Source organism: Rhinopithecus roxellana, chromosome 4 (genome assembly GCF_007565055.1).
Source record: "Rhinopithecus roxellana isolate Shanxi Qingling chromosome 4, ASM756505v1, whole genome shotgun sequence".
In the NCBI taxonomy this organism is placed as follows: Eukaryota; Metazoa; Chordata; class Mammalia; order Primates; family Cercopithecidae; genus Rhinopithecus; species Rhinopithecus roxellana.
The window spans coordinates 82,758,129-82,780,923 of NC_044552.1; the positions used below are offsets into that span (position 1 = coordinate 82,758,129).

The following is a 22,795-nucleotide window of genomic DNA, read 5'->3' on the forward strand; positions in this document are numbered from 1 at the left end:
TATCCCTTACCCGCTTCCCACCCTTCCCCCCCAGCCCCCAAAGTCCATTGTATCTTTCTTATGCCTTTGAATCCTCATAGCTTAGCACCCACTTATGACTGGGAGTGTAATGATGTTTGGTTTTCCATTCCTGAATTACTTCACTTAGAATAATGGTCTCCAATCACATCCAGGTTGCTGCGAATGCCATTAATTCATTCCTTTCTATGGCTCAGTTGTATTCCATCATACATGTACATACCGCAGTTTTTCTACTTGTTGATGGGCATTTGATCGACATTTTTGCAATTACAAATTGTGCTGCCATAAACATGCATGTATTGAGTACTTTATTTCTATTATTAGTACATACTCTCCATAATGTAAAATAAGTGGGAGCCCTGAGCTTGTTTTCCTGCAGCTATATGGTCCCATCTGAGGGTGATGGGAGACAGTGACAGGCATTAGATTCTCATAAGGATCATGTGCCCTGGATCCCTTGCATGTGCAGTTCACAACAGTTTGTGCTTTTATGAGAATCTGATGGCACTGCTGATCTGAAGGGTGGTGGAACTCAGCTTTGCTCACTCGCCCACCACTCATCTCCTGCTGTGTGGTCTGGTTCCTAATAGGCCGCAGACCGATATCTGTATTGGTCTATGGCCTGGGGGTTGGAGGCCCCTGCCTTAAGCTGTCTTTACTCTTTTTCATTCTTTTTTACTTTTGCTTTTCAGATTGAATGATTTCTAGTGACCTCTTTGAGTTCACTGATCTTTTCTTCTGCTTGATCTAGTCTGTTACTGGACTCATCTGACTTTTTGGTTCAGTTATTATGTTTTTCATTTGTATAATTTCTGTTTGGTGCTTTCAAAATATGTTCTGTCACTTTGTTGAGTTCTCTGTTTATGCATTGCTCTGTTAAGCTCAGTGATCATCTTTATGACATTTTAAAAAATTCCTTGTTGGGTAAATTACATATCATCATTTCCTTAGGGTCAGTTTCTGAAAATTTACATGGTTCTTTTATCTGGAACATATTGCTATCTTTCTTTATTTCCCTCACTCTTGGTTTTGGCTTCTGTGCATTAGGTAAGACTACTGCCTCTACTAGTCTTGTGAGACTGGTGTTGTGTAGATGATTCTTACCAGTTAGGCCAGCCAGAGTTTCTAGGTACCTCTAAAATCTTTTTGTTTGTCCAAACTACACTCTTTGTTCTTTCTTACTGGTCTCCGGGAATTAGGGTGTGCCAGGTTCTGCCAGATGATTTAGAAGCCAGTTTCTTGAGATGCAGGTGGGCAGATTGGTGTGTTAGATGTGTGTTGCAGTTCAGTCTGTCTTTACAGAGAAGCTGAAAGCCAGGGCTTATCTCCCATTCATTCCACACTAAGCTGGAGAGAGGATCTGTGGCAGATGCTTGCACACTTATTTAGGCTGCACCGTCTCTTGTCGTCCACAGTTCAGAAAAACTCATGAATACCAAGACCCTGTTGCTCTTAGAGCTAGGTGATTTTAGGAGCCAGATCCTCTAAGAGAACTGCAAAAGTTGGGTCACTATATGCATGTTCCAACCCTTCACTCCTCAGTTAGAAGCTGGGTATTGGGGATTCCTTCATGATTGTTTGGCACAGTGCGCAGGGAGGGGTTTGTGTGCAAGTGTGTCTAAACTTTCTCTACCTGTTTGGATGTGGATGTTTTCTCAGTTGTCCCATGTATAGGAGACTCAGCCAGTTTCTGGCTTTCTCTCAGAGGAAATTCATCTATGTATAGATGTTTATTCAGTGCTTTTGTGGGAGGAAGTAAAGCCACAGGCTTCCTTTTCCATCCTCTTGCTGATGTCACTGCTAACACATTTTCAGATCACGTTTTTAGGTGGTTTTGTTTCTGGTTATGCCATTCAGATAGAAACCAGGAGTATTTAAAAAAAAAATACGTTTTACTAGCATGGCATCTTTAAGAATTGGTTCTTGTTTTTCCTGGGTATGTTCTATTAGAAGATTAAATACTTGAGGATGAGAAAATAATATATGGAATTTCAGGAAGTTTGTATTATATGTGTATTTTAGTGCTGTTTCATTGGGAAAGGAAAAAGTTAGATGAATTGTCACTTGCTGGTTTTCACAGAGCAGATTTTTATAGCAGCAATGACTAAAATAAAATGACTATTTTATTATTATTCCCTCCTCCCCACAAGCCTCACAAGCTCCCCTTCCAATTTTTTTGGTGTTTTTTTTTCCCCCTTCCAACTTAAAAAGTTGTATTGTTTGCTGGTAACCAGGCATGCACACATGTGTATGTATGCATATTAAATTAAATTTTATCTGATGGGTTAGTGAATCTGAGAAGCAGTGTTTGGAACCAGGAGGACATTGTAGCTAATGAGATCCTGAATTGGGGCAGAGGTCCAGCTGGGATGAGGGTAAAGTCATGAATTTGGAAAGAGAAGATAAAATAATCAAGATGTTTGCTTGATTAAATGGTTAAGGATAATGAAAGAAAGAGAGGAGCAAGAATGACATTTTTATTTCTCCCCTTACATCACCAACTAAGTTGGGGGAGTGTGGAAAAGCAATGTTGGAGGGAGGAAGAGAGAGGGAAGGGCTCAGTGGAGAAATGAATTCCATCTTGGATATGTTTAATTGGCATTATCCAAGTTGGTTATAAGAATGTGATGCTGGGGGCTGAGCACAGTGGCTCATACCTATAATCCCAGCACTTGGGGAGGCCAAGGTGGGCGAATCACAAGGTCAAGAGTTTGAGACCAGCCTGGCCAACATGGTCCAAACCCGTCTCTACTAAAAATACAAACAATTAGCTGGGCATGGTGGTGGGCACCTGTAATCCCAGCTACTTGGGAGGCTGAGGCAGGAAAATCCCTTGAACCGGGAGGTGGAGATTGCAGTGAGCCGAGATCGTGCCACTGCATTCCAGCCTGGGCAACAGTGTAAGACTCCATCTCAAAAAAAAAAAAAAAAAAAAAAAAGAATGTGTTCCTTGGAGAAGGGATGAAGGCTAGAGATACACCACATTTTCTTATTTTAAAAAGTCCTTTCTTGTTTTTCTCATCTTGACAAGTATCCAATAATTAATGTGTATTTTTAAAGTGTGATTTCTCCTTAAAACGATCATGATAAAAACATTATTTGAAAAATGATTTTATAACATATATAATCAGTGGAATTGCATGACTAAGGAAATGTAGATTTTTGGAGTTAAAGGTTTGATATCTTATGGACTCTTAACAGTAGTAGGTGAAATTGGCAAGGAAAAGTATGGGATACAGAGAAAAGGACTTGTTCTATGCAAGTGATTTGTAGTTATAGAGTGCTTTCATTATATGTATTTTGTCCTTTGATACTCATAGCAGTTACCTGAGTATAGTAGATGGTGGTATTTGTATTTTCAAATGACGAAACTGATCTTCATAGTGTGGATACGGGGATAATTTTTTAAAAAATTCTTTTTATTGGCCGGGCACGGTGGCTCAAGCCTGTAATCCCAGCACTTTGGGAGGCCGAGGCGGGCGGATCACGAGGTCAGGAGATCGAGACCATCCTGGCTAACACGGTGAAACCCCGTCTCTACTAAAAAAAAATACAAAAAAACTAGCTGGGCGAGGTGGCGGGCGCCTGTAGTCCCAGCTACTCGGGAGGCTGAGGCAGGAGAATGGCGTAAACCCGGGAGGCGGAGTTTGCAGTGAGCTGAGATCTGGCCACTGCACTCCAGCCTGGGTGACAGAGCGAGACTCCTTCTCAAAAAAAAAAAAAAAAAAAAAAAAAAATCTTTTTATTATAATTGTCTTATTGAATAGTTACAAGTGTTCCCATTTTTTATTTATTTTTATAAATGGAAGCAAGAATGAAATGAAGGAAACTGTATTAATACAGTACTCTCTTCCACCCTTGAATCTCCCGTCCAGATTCAAATGGTAACATTTTACCACATTTATTCTCTTTGCCCTTTATATATGTACAAACGCACACATTTCCCCCCTGAACTTAGAGCCAAAATGCTCCTATATCCCTGAATATTTCATCGTTTGTCTCCTGTGTTAGTCAGTTTTCATGCTGCTGTTAAAGACATACCCGAGACTGGGAAGGAAAAGAGGTTTAACTGGACTTACAGTTCATATGGCTGGGGAGGCCTTAGAATCATGGTGGGAGGCAAAAGGCACTTCTTACATGGTGGCAGCAAGAGAAAATGAGGAAGAAGCAAAAGTGGAAACCCCTCATAAACCCATCAGATCTCATGAGACTTATCAACTATAATGAGAATAGCGTGGGAAAGACTAGCCCCCATGATTCAATTACCTTGCCCTGAGTGCCTCCTGCAACATGTGGGAATTCTGGCAGATACAATTCCAGTTGAGATTTGGATGGGGATGCAGCCAAACCATATCATTCTGCCCCTGGCCCCTGCCAAATTGTATGTCCTTACATTTCAATACCAATCATGCTTTCCCAACAGTCCCCCAGAGTCTTAACTCATTTCAGCATTAACCCAAAAGTCCACAGTCCAAAGTCTCATCTGAGACAAGGCAAGTCCCTTCTGCCTATGAGCATGTAAATTAAAATCAGAAGCAAGGTAGTTACTTCCCAGATACAATGGGGGTACGGGTATTGGGTAAATACAGCTGTTCCAAATGGGAGAAATTGGCCAAAACAAAGGGGTTACAGGGCCCATGCAAGTCGGAAATCCAACAGGGCAGTCAAATTTTAAGGCTCCAAAATGATCTCCATGGACTGCAGGTCTTGCATCGAGGTCATGCTGATGCAAGAGGTGGGTTTCCATGGTCTTGGGTAGCTCTGCCCCTGTGGTTTTGCAGGGTACAGCCTCCTTCCCGGCTGCTTTCACGGGCTGGTGTTTAGTGTCTGTGGCTTTTCTGGGCACATGACCCAAACTGTTAGTGGATCTGCCATTCTGGGATCTGGAAGATGGTGGCCCTCTTCTCACAGCTCTACTAGGCAGTGCTCCAGCAGGGACTCTGACCCCACTAGGGTGCACCAATGGGGGCTCTGACCCCACATTTCCCTTCCACAATGCCCTAGCAGAGGTTCTTCATGAGGACCCTGCCCTGCAGCAAACTTTGCCTGGGCATCTAGGCGTTTCCATACACCTTCTGAAATCTAGGCAGAGATTTCCAAACCTCAGTTCTTGACATCTGTTTCCCTGCAGGCTCAACACCATGTGGAAGCTGCCAAGGTTTGGGGCTTCCACCCTCTGAAGCCACAGCCCGAGATGTACATTGGCCCCTTTCAGCCACAGCTGGAGCAGAGAGGCTGGGACACAGGGCACCAAGTCCCTAGGCTGCACACAGCATGGGGACCATAGGCCCGGCCCATGAAACAACTTTTTCCTCCTGGGCCTCCTCACCTGTGATGGGAGGGGCTGCTGTGAAGGTCTCTGACATGGCCTGGAGACGTTTTCTCCATGGTCATGGGGATTAATATCTTGATATCTTATGGACTCTTAACAGTAGTAGATGAAATTAGCAAGAAAAGTATGGGGTTAGAGAGAAAAGGACTTGTTCTAGGAAAATGATTTGTAGGCTCCTTGCTACTTATGCACATTAGGCTCCTTGCTACTTATGCAAATTGCTGCAACTGGCTTGAATTTCTCCATAGGAAATGGGTTTTTCTTTTCTATCCCATAGTCAGGCTGCAAAATTTTTTCCAAACTTTTATGCTCTGCTTCCCTTATAAAACTGTATGCTTTTAACAGAACCCAAGTCACCTCTTGAATGCTTTGCTGCTTAGAAATTTTTTCCACCAGATACCCTAAATCGTCTTTCTCAAGTTCAAAGTTCCACAAACCTCTAGGACAGGGGCAAAATGCCACCAATCTCTTTACTAAAACATAACAAGAGTTACCTTACTCCAGTTCCCAACAAGTTCCTCATCTCCATCTGAGACCACCACAGCCTGGACCGTATTGTCTGTATTGCTATCAGCATTTTGGGCAAAGCCATTCAACAAGTCTCTAGGAGGTTCCAAACTTTCCCACATTTTCCTGTCTTCTGAGCCTTCCAAACTGTTGCAACCTCTGCCTGTTCCCCAGTTCCAAATTTGCTTCCACATTTTTGGGTATCCTTTCAGTAATGCCCTGCTCTGCTGGTACCAATTTACTGTATTAGTAGTCTGTTTTCATGCTGCTGATAAAGACATAACTAAGCCTGGGAAGAAAAAGTGGTTTGATTGGACTTACAGTTCCACATGGCTGTAGAGGCCTCAGAATCATGGTGGGAAGTGAAAGGCACTTCTTACATGGTGGCAGCAAAAGAAAATGAGGAAGAAGCAAAAGTGGGAACCCCTGATAAACCCATCAGATTTCATGAGACTTATTAACTATAGCAAAAATAGCGTGGGAAAGACCAGCCCCCATGATTCAATTACCTTGCCCTGGGTCCCTCCCACAACACATGGGAATTCTGAGAGATACAATTCAAGTTGAGATTTGGATAAGGACCCAGCCAAACCATATCATCTCCTAATAACAAAGACTTTACATGATCACAGGACATTTATTAAAATCAGGAAATTATCATTGATATCTGTAGAACTTACATTTCATCAGTTGTCCCAATAATGTCAGGGACAACACATTTGTCAAGCTCTACAAGTACTAAGGAAGGGCAGTGCCACATAAATAAAGCATACTGTTAGATTGAAATAAGAGCATTTGTAAAGAGGTTGCCTTCTGAGATAATTAATGGCCAGGAGTCTCTGTTAATATATTTGCCTGCCCTATGTTCTGCAATTTGACTTTGAATTTTAGGGAGAATAGGGAGTAGTAGAGAGCAAATTATTTTTATTTTTGCCATTTGATCCTTTCCAGTGCCTGACAGAACAGTAGCGCATGCCCAGAACATCCTTTGGAGGAATCCTAGCATTGTTTTCCTCACTTAGCTTTAATCCTTTCTTTCTTGTCTTTCTTTCATACTTACTAAGCATGTGCTGAGCACTGATTTAAAAATGATAGAACTATGTGTATGTACTGTGCCGAGACCAGCTTGGTCAGGGAGACCCTAACCCAGTGGCGCTAGAGGAATTAAAGACACACAGAAATATAGCGTGTGGAGTGGGAAATCAGGGGACTCACAGCTTTCAGAGCTGAGAGCCCCAAACAGAGATTTACCCACATATTTATTGACAGCAAGCCAGTGATAAGCATTGTTTCTATAGATTATAGATAAACTAAAAGTATTCCTTACTGGAAACAAAGGGATGGGCCGAAATAAAGGGATGGGCTCTGGCTAGTTATCTGCAGCAGGAACATGTCCTTAAGGCACAGATCGCTCATGCTATTGTTTGTGGTTCAGGAATGCCTTTAAGTGGTTTTTCCTCAGTGGGTGGGCTAAGTGTTCCTTGCCCTCATTCTGGTAAACCCACAACCTTCAGTAAACCCACAACCTTCAGCGTGGGGCGTCATGGCCATCACGAACATGTCACAGTGCTGCAGAGATTTTGTTTATGGCCAGTTTTGGGGCCAGTTTATGACCAGATTTGGGGACCTATCCCCAGCAGTGCTGATCGTGCTGTTTTATTCTTAGGGAATAGGTTGTTTGGGCAGCAACCACTTAAAAACATTTCTGAGTAAACTTCTATTATATTTTATAGGGATGTAAAAGTGGCCCTTTATAGACTTTTTTGTTTGTTTGTTTGCACCCTCCTTGGTATTTCTTTTTATTTTTTAGAGATTGGGTCTTGTTTTATTGCCCAGGCTGGAGTGCAGTGACTCCAGCACTGCAGCCTTGAATTCCTGGACTCGAGCATCCCTTCTGCTTCAGCCTCCCAGGTAGCTGGGACTATAAGCACATGCCATCGCACCAGGCTTTCCTTGATATTTCTTAAACATGCATTAAACATTTCTTAAGGAATGCCTCAATGCAAATGTGAAGAAGCTATATCATTCTTCAAGGCCTTTGTGCTTATTGTTCCCTTTACCTTACTTACTCTTTCCCCAGATAGCTGCATGGTTTGTTCCCCCAACTCCTTCAGCTCACTGGTCAAGTAGAACTTTCCCTGACCAAATGATAACTACCTTTCCCTCCCCCTTTCTCACCTGTACTCCCTATCCATTTTCTCCATAAAATTCACCACATTGATACACTATTACTTTCACATGTTTGCCTATTGTATACTGTTTTCCATAGGAGTATAAGTTCCATGATGGCTGGATATTATCTGTTTAGTTTACTACTGTATCCCTAGAGCCTTTAACAGTGTGTTGATGTAGTAGACACTCAGTAAATCTTTGTGAGGTGAATGCATGTGCTGCTATTCTGAGTCTGAATGTGACAGATTTTTTTTTCCCCTAAAAAAATAGCAATTCCGAGGGAATTATTTAAATATTACAACTTAAGTGCTGTCTTTCTGAGTAGGGGAGCTTTAAAATAATTTATTTTAGCACTTTTCTTTCAAAGGTTTTATTTTCTATTATGTTATTGGTTTGGTTGGTTCTACACAATTTTCTTACCAAATATATTGAAAAAAAAAAAAAAGATTGCCATGAGTTAAATATCAATTATTTTGTTTTTTAATAAAATAAAAATTTTATTATTATTTAATGTCAGTCTTGTTTCAGACAGATTTTGGAAGAATTACATCCAGTTTTATGGGTAATGTTTGTACTTGCTGGGGTATTTGAGAGGTTTTTTTTTTTTTTAAAGATAGAAAATAAAGATAGAAAATGTTCTTTTGTTTTTTTTTTTGAGACAGAATTTCAATCATGTCACCCAGGCTGGAGTGCAGTATTGTGATCTTGGCTCACTGCAACCTTTGCCTCCTGGGTTCAAGCAATTCTTCTGCCTCAGCCTCCCAAGTAGCTGGAACTACAGACGCCTGCCACACGCCCAGCTAAATTTTGTATTTTTAGTAGAGACGGGGTTTCACTGTGTTGGCCCGGCTGGTCTTGAGCTCCTGACCTCAGGTGATCCGCCTGCCTCGGCCTCCCAAAGTGCTGGGATTACAGGCGTGAGCCACTGCGCCCGGTCAAGATAGGAAATGTTCTGTGAACTTATTTTTTTGAGTGATCACAATCACTTGCCTTCTATTAATGCTTCCTTTTAGAAAATGATTGATTAAATAGTATGTGGAAACTTTCTTCTAATCAGCAATGTGGTAACTCTTTTGAGGTTTATGAAGGTTGTGCAGGAACTCTAGTTGTAAAATGTTATACCTACATGTCATCTTTTAGCATTGCCAAGGCTTCTTTACAGGAAAACGTGAACGTGACATAGATAACCACAGGTGACTAGGTCATAGCAAAATATGTTAGTAGCTTTAAGATTACTTAAAAAGGAATATTTTAAAGAACATTTGTTTCCTTAATAAAATATTATATAATGAAATATGTTAAATATTAACAAACTCCCATTCTATTGAGTGTATTTGCTAGGAGAAACCTTTTGGAAATGTAAAATAACTTTTGTCCGAATACTATTTATGAAACTTCTATTTAAACTTTTGGGTTGAAATGTGAAATCTTTTAAATATGATAGCACCTGAGTCAGTGGCTTCTTAGCTGGCATTTCTGTGTATTTGCTCAGACTCCATATCCTAAATTAACTAGTGTTTTGTTGTTGTCTTTTTTTTTGTTTGAGACTGAGTCTCACTCTGTCGCACAGGCTGGAGTGCAGTGGTGCAGTCTTGGCTCACTGCAAGCTCTGCCTCCCGGGTTCACACCATTCTCTTGCCTCAGCCTCCTGAGTAGCTGGGACTATAGGCACCTGCCACCAAGCCTGGCTAATTTTTTAGTATTTTTAGTAGAGACAGGATTTCACTGTGTTAGCCAAGATGGTCTCGATCTCCTGACCTCGTGATCCGCCCGTCTTGGCTTCCCAAAGTGCTGGTATTACAGGTGTGAGCCACCACGCCTGGCCAACCAGTGTTTTTTTTTCACTTCAACCTGGTAGTTATAGTACTGGGTGCCATTCTTTCTTTTTTGGTAAAATAAGGAAAAAGCAATAAAAGGAAGAAATATATGATATTTAATTTCTAAGTTTAAATAAACACATACGCTTTAAAAAAACAGCTTTATTATATAATTACATACTGTAAAATTCTCTTATTTTAAGTGTATATAATTCAGTGATTTTTAGTATGTTAACAGAGTTTCACAACCCTCACCACAGTAGAATTTTAGAATGCTGTCATCACTTAAAAAGATCCCTCCTGCCTGTTTGCAGTTACTCCTAATCTCCCTCCATCCGCTGCTCCAGGTTCTTTTGCAAGTTTGCTGTTATGTTGTTTATAAGTGGAAAACGGTTTTTTTTTTTTTTTTTTTTTTTTTTTTTTTTTTTGAGATGGAGTCTCACCTGTCGCCCAGGCTGGAGTGCGGTGGCTTGGTCTTAGCTCACTGCAAGCTCTGCCTCCCAGGTTCACAACATTCTCCTGCCTCAGCCTGCCAAGTAGCTGGGACTTCAGGCGCCCGCCACCATGCCCGGCTAATTTTTTATATTTTTAGTAGAGACTGGGTTTCACTGTGTTAGCCAGAATGGTCTCGATCTCCTGACCTCATGATCCGCCCACCTCGGCCTCCCAAAGTGCTGGGATTACAGGCATGAGGGATAACATGTTTTTATGATTTGTTTCCTGGTTTTCCTGGTAGTTCACAAACATACCCAGCCCATAGTATAGCTGACCATGAGCAGTGAAGGGCTAGTCACTGCTCTTGGGTAAAGAACAAAGGGCCTTGTGGTATGGAAAGAGAAGGGTTTGTTCCTTGTTTCCTGCCTGATCCTGGATAATATTTTCACATACATAGTTTCTCTTTGAGATCCTTATGCTAGTTTGGTGTGTGTCTCTTTCCCTGGGCATCCACTACTATGATGCTGCCTTAAGAATTAACGTTTACATCTCAGTTGATTTTGCCCTCCTCTTCTCTTCCTCCTTGGGCAAAATTCTCTACCCTTTGCAGTTACCCTCTCCAACAAATAAAACCAAACCAAATCCAATTCTTACTTCTTTTAATCTTGGGTATTATGAAGAAAGAAATAAAACAAACTTATAATAATTTTAGAAGGATTGATACTTCTGGAGAGATGAAGAAATAATTTGCATCTTTAAACCTCTGTATCATTAGCCTCAATGGAAGTGACTTGGCATTTCAAAAAGCTGACAAAGTAGAGTAAAATCAGCCAGCCAGTATAAAGGAATTTCGTTTGGAATGGTGGAATTACCGTAGTAGGAGACACAGTATTCACAGTTGCATTTGGAGATTTACCTCTGTCATGGTTTCAGCTGGCTTTCTCCATTTTTTCTTTATGTTTTGGGCCTAAGTTTCTCAATCTTTAAAATGGGGTGGTAATATTACCCACCTTGCATATTTGTTAAGATTAAACCAGACAGTGTATTTGAAAATATGATGAATAATGTCTTATTTATTTAGTAAGATGATAGTTTCCTCTAAAAATACTCCCTTAGCAGTTTTGGCAGCAGTAACCCAGATGGCTCAAGGTCTTAGCTATCTTTTGTAAGCTAGAGATTGCTTAAATTTTTGTACCAGACCTTGTGCTGGGTACAGAACATACAGAGATCAATAAAATGAAGTCCCTATTCTCAAAGAGATCACTGTTTTTCAGAAAAGACAGATGAAACAATTAACTGTAAATCATTGTGATAAATGTTATTTTAAAAGTGCTCTTGAGGCATTGGAGAAGGCTTTATAGAATAAGAAAAGGAAATTACTGTTAGTTAGCATTAAATTCTTTGTTCCTCATCATATTTGCTTTATAAAATATATTTAAGAAAGCTTTTCTGTTTGCTAGTTCATCATGGTTATCAGAAACTGAAGAGAAATTTCTTCTCAGAAGAGCACATAGTTTTATCTTATTTCTCAAATCATATGAAAGCTACAAGGCAAGTGTATTGAGATCTCAATAAAATTCCTGTTCATTTTTTAGACATGTAATGTCTTTTACATTATTTATACTTAATAATGATTTATCAGTCAACCTAATATTTCCACTCTCTGCAGGGTTTCCATAGCTTAAAACTGTCGTTTTTATCTGAAAGTTAGTAGTCATGTAGTACTATACAAATTTTAGAGGTGCGTGTATGTATATATATGTGTGTGTATATGTATGTCAAAATTTAAATTTAAATTAGCATTTAAATAGAAACTTAGCAGTCACCAGGTACTACAATGCTATATTTTTTGGCTATTACAGTATAGCTGAAACTCTTCAAGATGGGAGGGCACTGTTCATTTTACCAAGAATGTACCTTGTTCTACCTTGTTCTAATACCCTGTCCGGACTTTACCTGCTGTAACTTGAGGATTTTTTTTTTTTTTTTTTTTTTTTTTTTTTTAAGACATGTTCTCCCTCTGTTGCCCAGGCTGGAGTGCAGTGGCAGGATCTCGGCTCACTGCAACCTCTGCCTTCCAGGGTTCAAGCGATTCTCACACCTCAGCCTCCTGAGTAGCTGGGACTGCAGGCATGTACTACCACCCCCAGCTAATTTTTGTGTTTTTAGTAGAGATGGAGTTTTGCCTTGTTGGCCAGGCTGGTCTTGAATTCCTGGCCTCAAGTTATCTGCCCACCTCGGCCTCCTAAAGTGCTGGGATTATAGGCGTGAACCACTGTGCCCAGCCCACATAATAATCACATCAAATGCCACTGTCTCTACAAAGCCTGCATTAATATTGTTCGCCGACATTCATTTTTACCTCTTCTATGTTCCTCTGTCATTTGTACTTATTACTATAACCATTATATGATTATTAGAGTTCAAGCTCCTTGAAGACAGGATTTGTGTTTTGTCATCTTTGTTTAATACTTTGGTCAAAACAGACACATAATGGATAACTGGTGATTTAAATTGGATCTAGAAAACTCACATTTGATGAAAAACGCTTTTATTATTCTTTAACCCCTCTTAGAATTTGGGCTCTAAAATCAGGGATTGTTAAATCTCTTGTGTGTTCTGTTTGCTGCTACCAACATTCAAATGTAATTCACACTGACCGTGTGCAGTGGCTCATACCTATAATCCCAGCAGTTTGAGAGGCTGAGGCAGGTGGATTGCTTGAACCCAGAAGTTGGAGACCAGCCTGGACACCATGGTGAAACTCTGTCTCTACAAAAAATACAAAAATTAGCTGGGCGTGGTGTTATGTGCCTGTAGTTCTAGCTACTTGTGAGGCTGAGGTGGGAGGATCACTTGAGCCTGGGAGGCAGAGATTTCAGTGAGCCAAGATCTTCACCACTGCACTCTAGCCTGGGCAATAGAGTGAGACCCTGTCTCAAAGAAAAAAAAAGTGGCTTAAACAGGATAGAAGTTTATTTCTCCTTCACATTGGTCTGGACAGGAACTGTCTAGTATTGGTAGAGTATTTCTGTCATCTTCACCATGGGGCTTTTGTAACTGGATCCAAGGTAGCAGGTTCATTCCTTATTGTTTCCCAGCAAATGGAAAAGAGGAAGAGGCCAGGAGAACACAGGCCCAGTGTGGTTAATTGCAAAATATATCATTTCTGTTTACATTCTACAGGAGAGGCTGAGAAATGTAGTCTTCCCATCAGGACAGCCACATTTCTAGCTAAAATTCAGAAGCCTTTATTACTTAAAGGAAGAATGAGAAAACTGATATTAAAGATAGTGATTTTTGCCGTAGTTTTCAGATTTATTTCCATTTTTAAAAATAGTAAATCAATTGTTCCAGAAATCAAAACATTTGAGTATTTGACTGAGTCATCAGACCTAGCAGATTTTTAAAATTATACAGTTGATTCCCTTACTATAGGTGATACAGAAGGTTATATAAGAGTCTTCCCTGTAAGAACGTTACCATGTACTTTAGGAGACAGAACTAATTACAAATGAAAGAAGAGTAGATGCATATTGTGGCACATTCTGTGTAACATGCTGTTATGAGTGTAGACATTTACAGGAGATAAATATTTCCTATAATCGAATATAGAGGAAAACAGGAAACTGTTAAAGGTTTAGCGTTGGAAACTGAAATGGTGCAAGAGTGTAAACTGGTAATGGAATTCAGATTGGGTGAATTATCTTTCTCCCTCTTACTCTGATAATGAATTCAGAGTGGATGGGCTTCCTCCCTTTTGCTCTGCCTAATCTCTGAGGTTACCTATTATTTTTCAGCCTCAGTTACCGCATCCAGATGTTCTTTCTTAGCCCAATTACTCTTCTTTGGAACATTCGATACTGTTGACATCTCCCCGCCCCCCCCTTCCCCATTTTTGAAAACAGCTTTTCTTTGTAATGACCTCATTCTCTACTTTTACTGCCTTTCATTTTCTCCCTAAGATTTAGTACTCTGCTTTTTTGCTTTTTGTTCTTGGTACTGCAGCTCTCATCTTAAAAGAAGGTGTGTGTGTGTGTGTGTGTGTGTGTGTGTGTGTGTGTGTGTGTATGCATCCAGTTTGAACTTTAGTCCTGTATTGTAAATCACCTGCCAGATATTTTCATGTTGATCTATCACTATCATTTAAAGCATTCATTGGATCTCCTGCAGTTTTCTGACTCCACAAATACCCTCATGCTTTATATCCTAGGTGCAGAACTTGCATTTTGGCCTCTACCTTCTCATTTGCTATTAGGTTTTCTATGAGTAAGCCCTGTCAGTTCTTCCTGGTGATTTCATATTTGTTCGTTTCCATTCTTACTGCTGCCACATTTATCAGTCCCTTAATTACATTAGTTATATAAAAGCAAATCAGGAAGTGTGTTGAATGCTTGAGTTAAAGATTGTGGAGAATGCTCTAGAACCTTGCTGTTCAAAAATGTCAACTGTAGATGGCAGCATGGGCATCACTGGGAACTCGTTAGGATGCAGAACCTTAGGAGCTACTCTGGGGGCCACAGAATTAAAGTTTTCATTTTCATAATATTTCCAGTTGATGTGCATGCACATTAGGGTTTGAGAGACACTGATCTAGAATTCACTGTGCATTTCTCCTTCCCTTCTCTCTCCCTTCTCCCTGCCATCCCTCTTTTTTTCTGACTAGAATGTAGTGGTACCATCATAGCTCAAAGGGACTTTGAACTCCTGGGCTCAAGCGATCCTTCTGCCTCAGCCTCCCAAGTAGTTAGACCTGTAGGCACTCACCACTACGTGTGGTGTGTAGTTTTTAATTTTTGTTAGAGACCACTGCGATTTCACTATGTTACCTGGGCTGGTCTCAAACTCCTGGCCTCAAGTTATCCTCCCACCTTGGTTTCCCAAAGTGCAAGGATTACAGGTGTGAGCCACTGTTTCCAGCCCACTGTGTATCTGTTTAACCTTTCTTAGTTTGAGATTTACTTGCTAAAAATAATTAAACCCTCCAGCTATTACTCTGTAACTATTTACCTTAATGTGTAAGCTTCAAAACAGATCGTTATGCTGTAAATTGTTGTGTTAGAAATGATGAGACAGAGTGGAAAGTAATTGGGGGAGGTAGCTCTGTCTAGAGTAGTCATAGATGTCCCAGATGTATGTTTGCCAGTTTATGGATGTCATTTCTCAAATGTAAAAGCAGAATATTTGGGGATAAGTTGCGTGTGCATAATCTTCCTGCTGTGTAATTAAAGAATTTGGGGAGGCATTATTTTTAGTTTTAGTATATTGTAATTATTAGCTTTAATGTTGTTTTGTAGAGCAGTGTCACCTTTAGATAAATGGCATGTACCTAAAACAGAAGGCTACATTTAGAAAAAGCTTTATTTTATTTATTTTTTTTTTTGAGACGGAGTCTCGCTCTGTCACCCAGGCTGGAGTACAGTGGCGAGATCTTGACTCACTGCAATCTCTGCCTCCGGGGTTCAAATGATTCTCCTGCCTCAGCCTCCTGAGTAGCTGGGATTACAGGCACCTGCCACCATGCCTGGCTACTTTTTGTATTTTTAGTAGAGACCGGGTTTCTCCATGTTGGCCAGGCTGGTCTCGAACTCCTGACCTCAAATGATTCACCTGCCTTGGCCTCCCAAAGTGCTGGGATTACAGGCGTGAACCACTGTGTCCAGCTGCTTGATTTTTATTGATATCTCTTACCATATACATACATTTTTCATAATCTAATTTATAGAAGTCTGTTAGGAATATGATTCTGAATATTTGGCATATTTTCCAGATATTACTTTTATTTTTCCATTTTTACTTTATTAATTTTACAAGCAATATGTGAAAATAATCTTAAGAAATTTTAAAAAATATTGTGAAAGAATATATTCAAAGGTATTAAGAATTGTACAGCTAAGACTTGTATTCTTGTATTCATATGTGAGTTTCTCAGCAGTGTTTTTCACAACTTTTTGACCATGAACTGAAGAACTAACATTTTGTAGCACACCTCAGTTCATATATGCCTGTTATATGTTACTGAAACAAAAGTTTGTATTCTTGCCATACAGCTTAGCAATTCAGTGTTACTGTTTCCAGACCCACAGTGAACTTTTCCCTGGTCACATCCGCTTTCCTCACCACCAAGTTACCTGAGTCAGTTTCATGAAATTTGTGGATACATTTAATTAATATGCAGTATGCCGTTATTTTGCACATTTTTCAACTTATGTAAATGTTTTCACACTATGTACATTTATCTGTAACCTTTTTTAATGTCAGTGTTATATTTGAGATTTAGCCATGGTGATACAGGGCTTTTTGAATTTGTTGTTGTTTCCTCTTCTTGCCAACACTTAGTACTAGTAGTTAAAAGTTTTTTTTTCCGGCCAGGGGCGGTGCCTCAAGCCTGTAATCCCAGCACTTTGGGAGGCCGAGACGGGCGGATCACGAGGTCAGGAGATCAAGACCGTTCTGGCTAACACAGTGAAACTCCGTCTCTACTAAAAAATACAAAAAACTAGCTGGGCGAAGTGGCGGGCGCCTGTAGTCCCAGCTACTCGGGAGGCTGAGGCAGGAGAATGGCATAAACCCGGGAGGCGGAGCTTGCAGTGAGCTGGGATCCGGCCACTGCACTCCAGCCTAGGCGACAGAGGAAGACTCCGTCTCAAAAATAAAAATAAAAAAAAAAAATAAAATTTTTTGTCCAGTATGTTGGGTGCAAAATGGAAGTAACTGTAGAGTTAAAAAGCACTTTCACTAATTACCAGTGAGACTGTGCATATTTTCATGCTTATTGGCCATAGATTTCTTCTGTGAATTGTTCATTCATATCTTTTTGCTTATTTTCTATTGGGCTGATTGTCTTTTTCTTATTAATTTCTACATTTAATTTTTGAAATGTCTTTGATTTTTATTTGTTGTTAATCTTGTGAGCATATCTTTTGCATTTAATGAAGAAATTATTTTTACAATAGGGTATTACTATTCTTGATTCAACTATGCTAAGTGAAGAAGCTGTTTTTATAAATTAGTTTTAAAATCTTAGAATGGAGGGGAAGTTTCTAGGAAAGCAAAATGAGTAAAATCAGTAAGGTTCTTGAAGATTGCCAAGACACATGTAGCAGACTGCTGCCAGTACCATTTGGAAATTTGAGCATGTGACTTCTGTAAGCTTCCATTATAATTATATAAAACCAAAAATGCTTCTAATATGCTGTTATGTTTATTTTAGTTTTTAATATTTGCTTTTTTTGTGTGTGTGTGTGTGGTTTCTTCTTCTAAATTAGGTCCTCGATGGGCTTCCTGGAATATTGGTGTGTTTATTTGCATCAGATGTGCTGGAATTCATAGAAATCTTGGGGTTCATATATCCAGGGTCAAATCAGTCAACCTAGACCAATGGACAGCAGAACAGATACAGGTAAACATTACATTACCAAGAAATTATTGAAAATATTTAAGATAATTTCAAAAGATTTAACCCTTCTTACATCAAAGGATTAACACTGAAAAGTAATTTTGTATATTGAAATGGCATATGCCACATATAAAGTTGGAATATTTGAATTTTCAGTTCACAAATGTTTATTTCGTTTTGCGTCTATAGTAAAGTCAGTTTTTAATCTATACTTTCTAAAATGTTGATTTTAAAGTGTTTTTAAAATATCATTTCTGTTGTTGATAAAATTTGCCAGTATAATTCCATAGTTTTATTTTTTTATCAGTAGAAGGAGCCTGGGTAAAGATAAAGTAAAAAACCACCTCTAGCCTAAAAACAGACTTGAATAATTTCCTTTCTGTTTTGAGATGTTCTTAGTTTTCAGACAAGGCCCAGGAGTTGTAAGACAACGCAGTGAACAAATGTTCTTATGACCAACCTAAACTTACTTATGAGTGGTTTACCTCTGCTAGAGGTAGATTTGTAGTTTTAAAAGTTTGCCGTTTCCCAATGTGACAGTCTTAAATTCTCAGAATCTTACTTTTTATCTTTAAGGTTGGCCACTATTGTAAAAATGATTACTTCTACTGGTCTTATTATGTAATTCACAGTGAAGTTACACCACTTATTTGTGCCCTTTTGAAATTACTTTTAAGTCACTATGAAGTGCTAAATATATAAATATATGTGGTTGAGACTCAGTGACACACCTCAGAATCTTAATAGTTTACACGAATGGAGTGAAATAAGGGTGGAAAAACAGAATGGAGATCTTCAGGCTATAAAGACAAGCATAATTTAGTTGGTTCCATCTTAAATTAGTTTTTGAGCTTTTCGCTGGCTAGAGCATAAAAGGAAATGCAGTCTTTTATGTACTTTCAAGATCCTTGAGGAGAAAACATACTAGTTATATCAAAGAAGCAGACCTTTTTAAACACTTCCTGTAAGGCAATGTTCTTAATATCTCTGTATCCTGGTAACAGATGTCATGATGTTGTAAGTCTTTTTTTGTTTGTTTGAAACAGGGTCTTGCTGTGTTGCCCAGGCTGGTCTCAAACTCTTGGGCTCAAGCAATTCTCCCATGTCAGCCTTCCAAGTACCTGTGACTACAGGCATGCACCACCATGTCCGGCTGATGTTTTAACTTCTTTTCAAGAAACTGTGAGGTGTAGCTTGGCAGTTTAACTTGGTGTTTGTAATGGGTTATGGAAGTACAAAGCATTCATGACCGAAGTATCTTGTGTTTTTAATGGCTTATTTCAAACTAAGGATGAAAATGAGATCCTTCAACAGTTCAGTTATTCAGAAATATTTTTCTCAATTAGGTTGTTGAGAGGAAATGAATAGCAGATTATTTGAGATGGACAGCTGTATAGCTTAGAGTAGAATTTTCTAATCAGAGGGCTGCAGTTCACTGGTTTTGTTTGGCATAGGTTACAATTACATGGCAAAAATATTGGATTTTTTTTTTTTTTTTTTTTACAATGTAAGAATTTTAAAAAGTTATTAAAAACTACATAATATTTGAAATTGTATTTGAACATCATTTGATTCCATTTGTCAACTTCTTGACAGGAATTGCTCCGTCTGGCCCCCCTGCTCTCGCCATCTTTTTTTTTTTCTTTTTGAGACGGAATCTCACTCATGCTGTTGCTCGGGCTGGAGTGCAGTGGTGGTGTGATATCTGCTCACTGCAGCCTTTGTCTCTTGGATTCAAGCGATTCTTCTGCCTCAGCCTCCCAAGTAGCTGGGATTACAAGTGCGTGCCACCATGTGTTGCTAATTTTTGTATTTTTATTAGAGATGGGGTTTTGCCATGTTGGCCAGACTGGCTCGAACTCCTGACCTCAAGTGATCTGCCCGCCTTGGCCCCCCAAAGTGCTGGGACTACTGGCGTGAGTCACTGGACCTGGCCTCCTATGTTTCTTTTTAAAAAATTGAGGTAGGAAATCCTGGGTTGGGGTAGCCATGGCAGCTTGTGTCCTATCTGCTTGTGTCTGCCACCTCCCCTTGGCCATCACATTGATGCCCCGGGTCCCATGCTGGCCACAGCCCACTGCTCAGCATTGCCTGTGCTCTGTGGGGACTCTGATGAGGCTGGGGCTTTGCAGCTTACTCCGCAGCGGGCTTGGTGCTTACGCAGGTGCTGGGTAGAGGTTACACAGTTGTGCTGCCAGTATAGTGACGTGTTCCCTTTGACGTTAGAGGGAATCAAGGACTGTCTTCTTTGTATCTTGAAACTCTATGGCAAGATTGACCCAGAGAATCCCTCCATGAATTCTTATTTTATGGAAGACCTGTGCTTTGACAGTTTAGACCAAGTAGAGAGTAAGCATGGTCATGGGAAATAAATTTGGGTTTGAAATTCCTGATACAGATGTGGAAAAGTTAATATGTCCACAAGAAGTTGTAGATTATATTGCAGATGAGAGAGATGTATATGAATAAAATATCAGACCCTTTTGCTTCACTGGGAGAAGACTCAGATGATACTGGTGAGTGTCCGGAAGTGAGAATGCATTTTGGCATTATTGCTGACTTTGACAGAGTAATTCTGTTGGACCTGGATTTAAATTGTGTAATTGTTTTACTCTGAAAATAAACCTATAAAACCATAAAAAGAAAAAAATTGAGGTATAATTACAGAGAGAACAGTTTACAGATCTCATTTAGTTTTATGAGTCTTGGCAAATGTCTGTATGATGTCACCAATACCCCAACGAAGATAGAGCATTTCTGTCACACTAGAAAGGTCCTTCATGCCAATTTCCAGTCAAGTCCCCCGGGAGCATCCACTACACTAATTTCTATCCCATTGGGTTAGTTTTGCTATACATTAAAATGTCTGTCTTTTTGGAGGCTGTTATATTAACTTTGATGTTTAATTCAGATGAGCAAAAGTGATGATCACAATGTGATACAGTATTCCATATTCATATGATATTTTATTATAATTTATTTGATATAAAAAGTGCTTGATGCTGGGAGCAGTGGCTCACTCCTGTAATCCCAGAACTTTGGGTAGCCAAAGTGGGCAGATCACTTGAGGCCAAGAATTTGAGAACAGCCTGGCCAACATTGTGAAGCTTGTCTCTACTAAAAATATGAAAATTAGCTGGGTGTGGTGACACACACCTGTAGTCCCAGCTACTCGGGAAGGTGATGTGAGAGAATCGCTTGAACCTGGCAGGTGGAGCTTGCAGTAAGCCAAGATCCTGACACTGCACTCTGTGCCCTGAGTGATAAAGTGAGACTAAGTCTAAAAAAAGAAGTGTTTGGGAGGTATTTATTTATGGAACTAAGAGAAATACTTTTACTGTACATAGTTACATAGTCATACCCTTGTGTTTCTAATTTTCAAAGATGATAGTTTTGGCTAGCTCTATTTTCTAAAAAATACCTTTTATTAGTAAATGTGGAAACAGGATTTAATCTTTGAGCCCAGTCAAGCTGTTAAATAAAAATGTTCTTTGTGTTTATGTGTGTGTGTAATTCTGTAAAATGTAACTACTAAGTTTTTCCTCAAGGTTATTTATAAACTGATGTCATATGTACCATATTTTTATCTGTTATTTATGTATGCGTTATGTATTTCAGTTTTTAGAGCACAACAATATGTACAGCTGTTAGAATTGCTGTATGGTTATTTTTAAAAGAAAATAATTGTCTCCCAAAACTTACTTTGATTTTTAATAACATAGAAATAAAGTTACTCACCTTAAAAAAGTCTTAAAAGTTCTTTTAATGTGGTTCATGGTCAGATTAAATGTGTTTGGTCTTGGGTTTATTGTGAGGTACTTTTCAAATTTTTAGAAAGGACCAAGTTTTTCATACTTTCATAAATACTATAGCTTCCCCCCTGCCCCACCCAAGATATATACTTTTGGGTGGAGTAAAGAATGGAATACCAGAATTAACGCTTGTTGTATAGCAATATCAACCAAATCCCTGTATACGCCATATGGAAACAGGAAACAAGGATTTATGAAATTGTTTCAATATGGGAATTTTGGCTATAGTGATAGTTATTAATGTTTAGCATTTGTAAGTATTAAGAGTAGTAGATGTCTTTATTTTACTTTCAGTCTGACAAACTAAAATTGAAATAATGAGCCGTTTGGAAAGAAAGTTAATGTCATTGTTCCAGTTAATCTTAAAAACTTGTATATTCTATGGTTCTTACTCCTTTCTCCCTTTTGCTTCTGTATTCTTAATTCTTTCCTTGCTTCTGCTGCTTTCTAGTTTCATTTCTCTGACATGTCCAAGGCTTTACCTTATTCCTGATTTCTCATCAGTATCACATCTCCATTTATTTTACACAGTGCATTCAGAGTAATTTTCCTAAAATGTTGCTTTGGTTATTTTACTTCCGTCCTAAGAAATTTGCATTGATTCTTCTATGAGACTCATAAAAGTTTTTATTTTCATTAAACTGGTCTTCATGTTCCTCTGCCTTCTGGCTTCATCATTTGTCTTTGACCTTACTTCAGACGCTTTACAACTACCAGACAGCTGTTTCTGCTGAAACAATCTGGTAGTGTGTTCTTTTGTTTTGTTTTGGTTCTGCTGTTGTCCGTGTTGGAAATGTATTTTTTGTTTGTTTGCTTTTGTGATGGAGTTTTGCTCTGTCACCCAGGCTGGAGTGCAGTGTTGTGATCTCACCTCACTACAACCTCCATCTCCTGGTTTCAAGCGATTCTCCTGTCTCAGCCTCCCAAGTAGCTGGGACTGCAGGCATGAGCCACCATGCCTGGCAAAATTTTTTTTTGTATTTTTAGTAGAGACAGGGTTTTGTCATGTTGGCCAGGCTGGTCTTAGGCTCCTGACCTCAGGTAATCCACCCACCTTGGCCTCCCAAAGTGCTGGAATTACTGGCATGGACCACTGTGCTCAGCCGGAAATGTATTTTGCATATCCCTTTTGGCAAACCTTCCTATTCTTCCTATTCTTTAAAACCCAGCTTAAATCTCTGCTTTAATAAAAGCTTCTTCTGTATGTAGTATGTGCTCAATTATCTATGACAAGTACCGTATATTGTTACCTTTGCTTATGTCTAACTAAATTGTAAGTGTCCAGCAGTTTGAAAATTTA

General features: G+C 39.3%; 1 protein-coding gene across 6 annotated transcripts in view; it reads left to right on the plus strand.

The window, feature by feature from the left end:
- Positions 1 to 22,795, plus strand: part of SMAP1 (small ArfGAP 1) — a 192,442-nt gene that overhangs the window by 49,649 nt on the left and 119,998 nt on the right. For all 6 annotated transcript variants that reach the window (XM_010371535.2, XM_030928337.1, XM_010371506.2 and 3 more), the window contains exon 2: positions 17,553 to 17,686. In XM_010371535.2, coding sequence (XP_010369837.1) covers positions 17,553 to 17,686 — 134 coding nt within the window. The remainder of the gene's footprint in view (positions 1 to 17,552; positions 17,687 to 22,795) is intronic.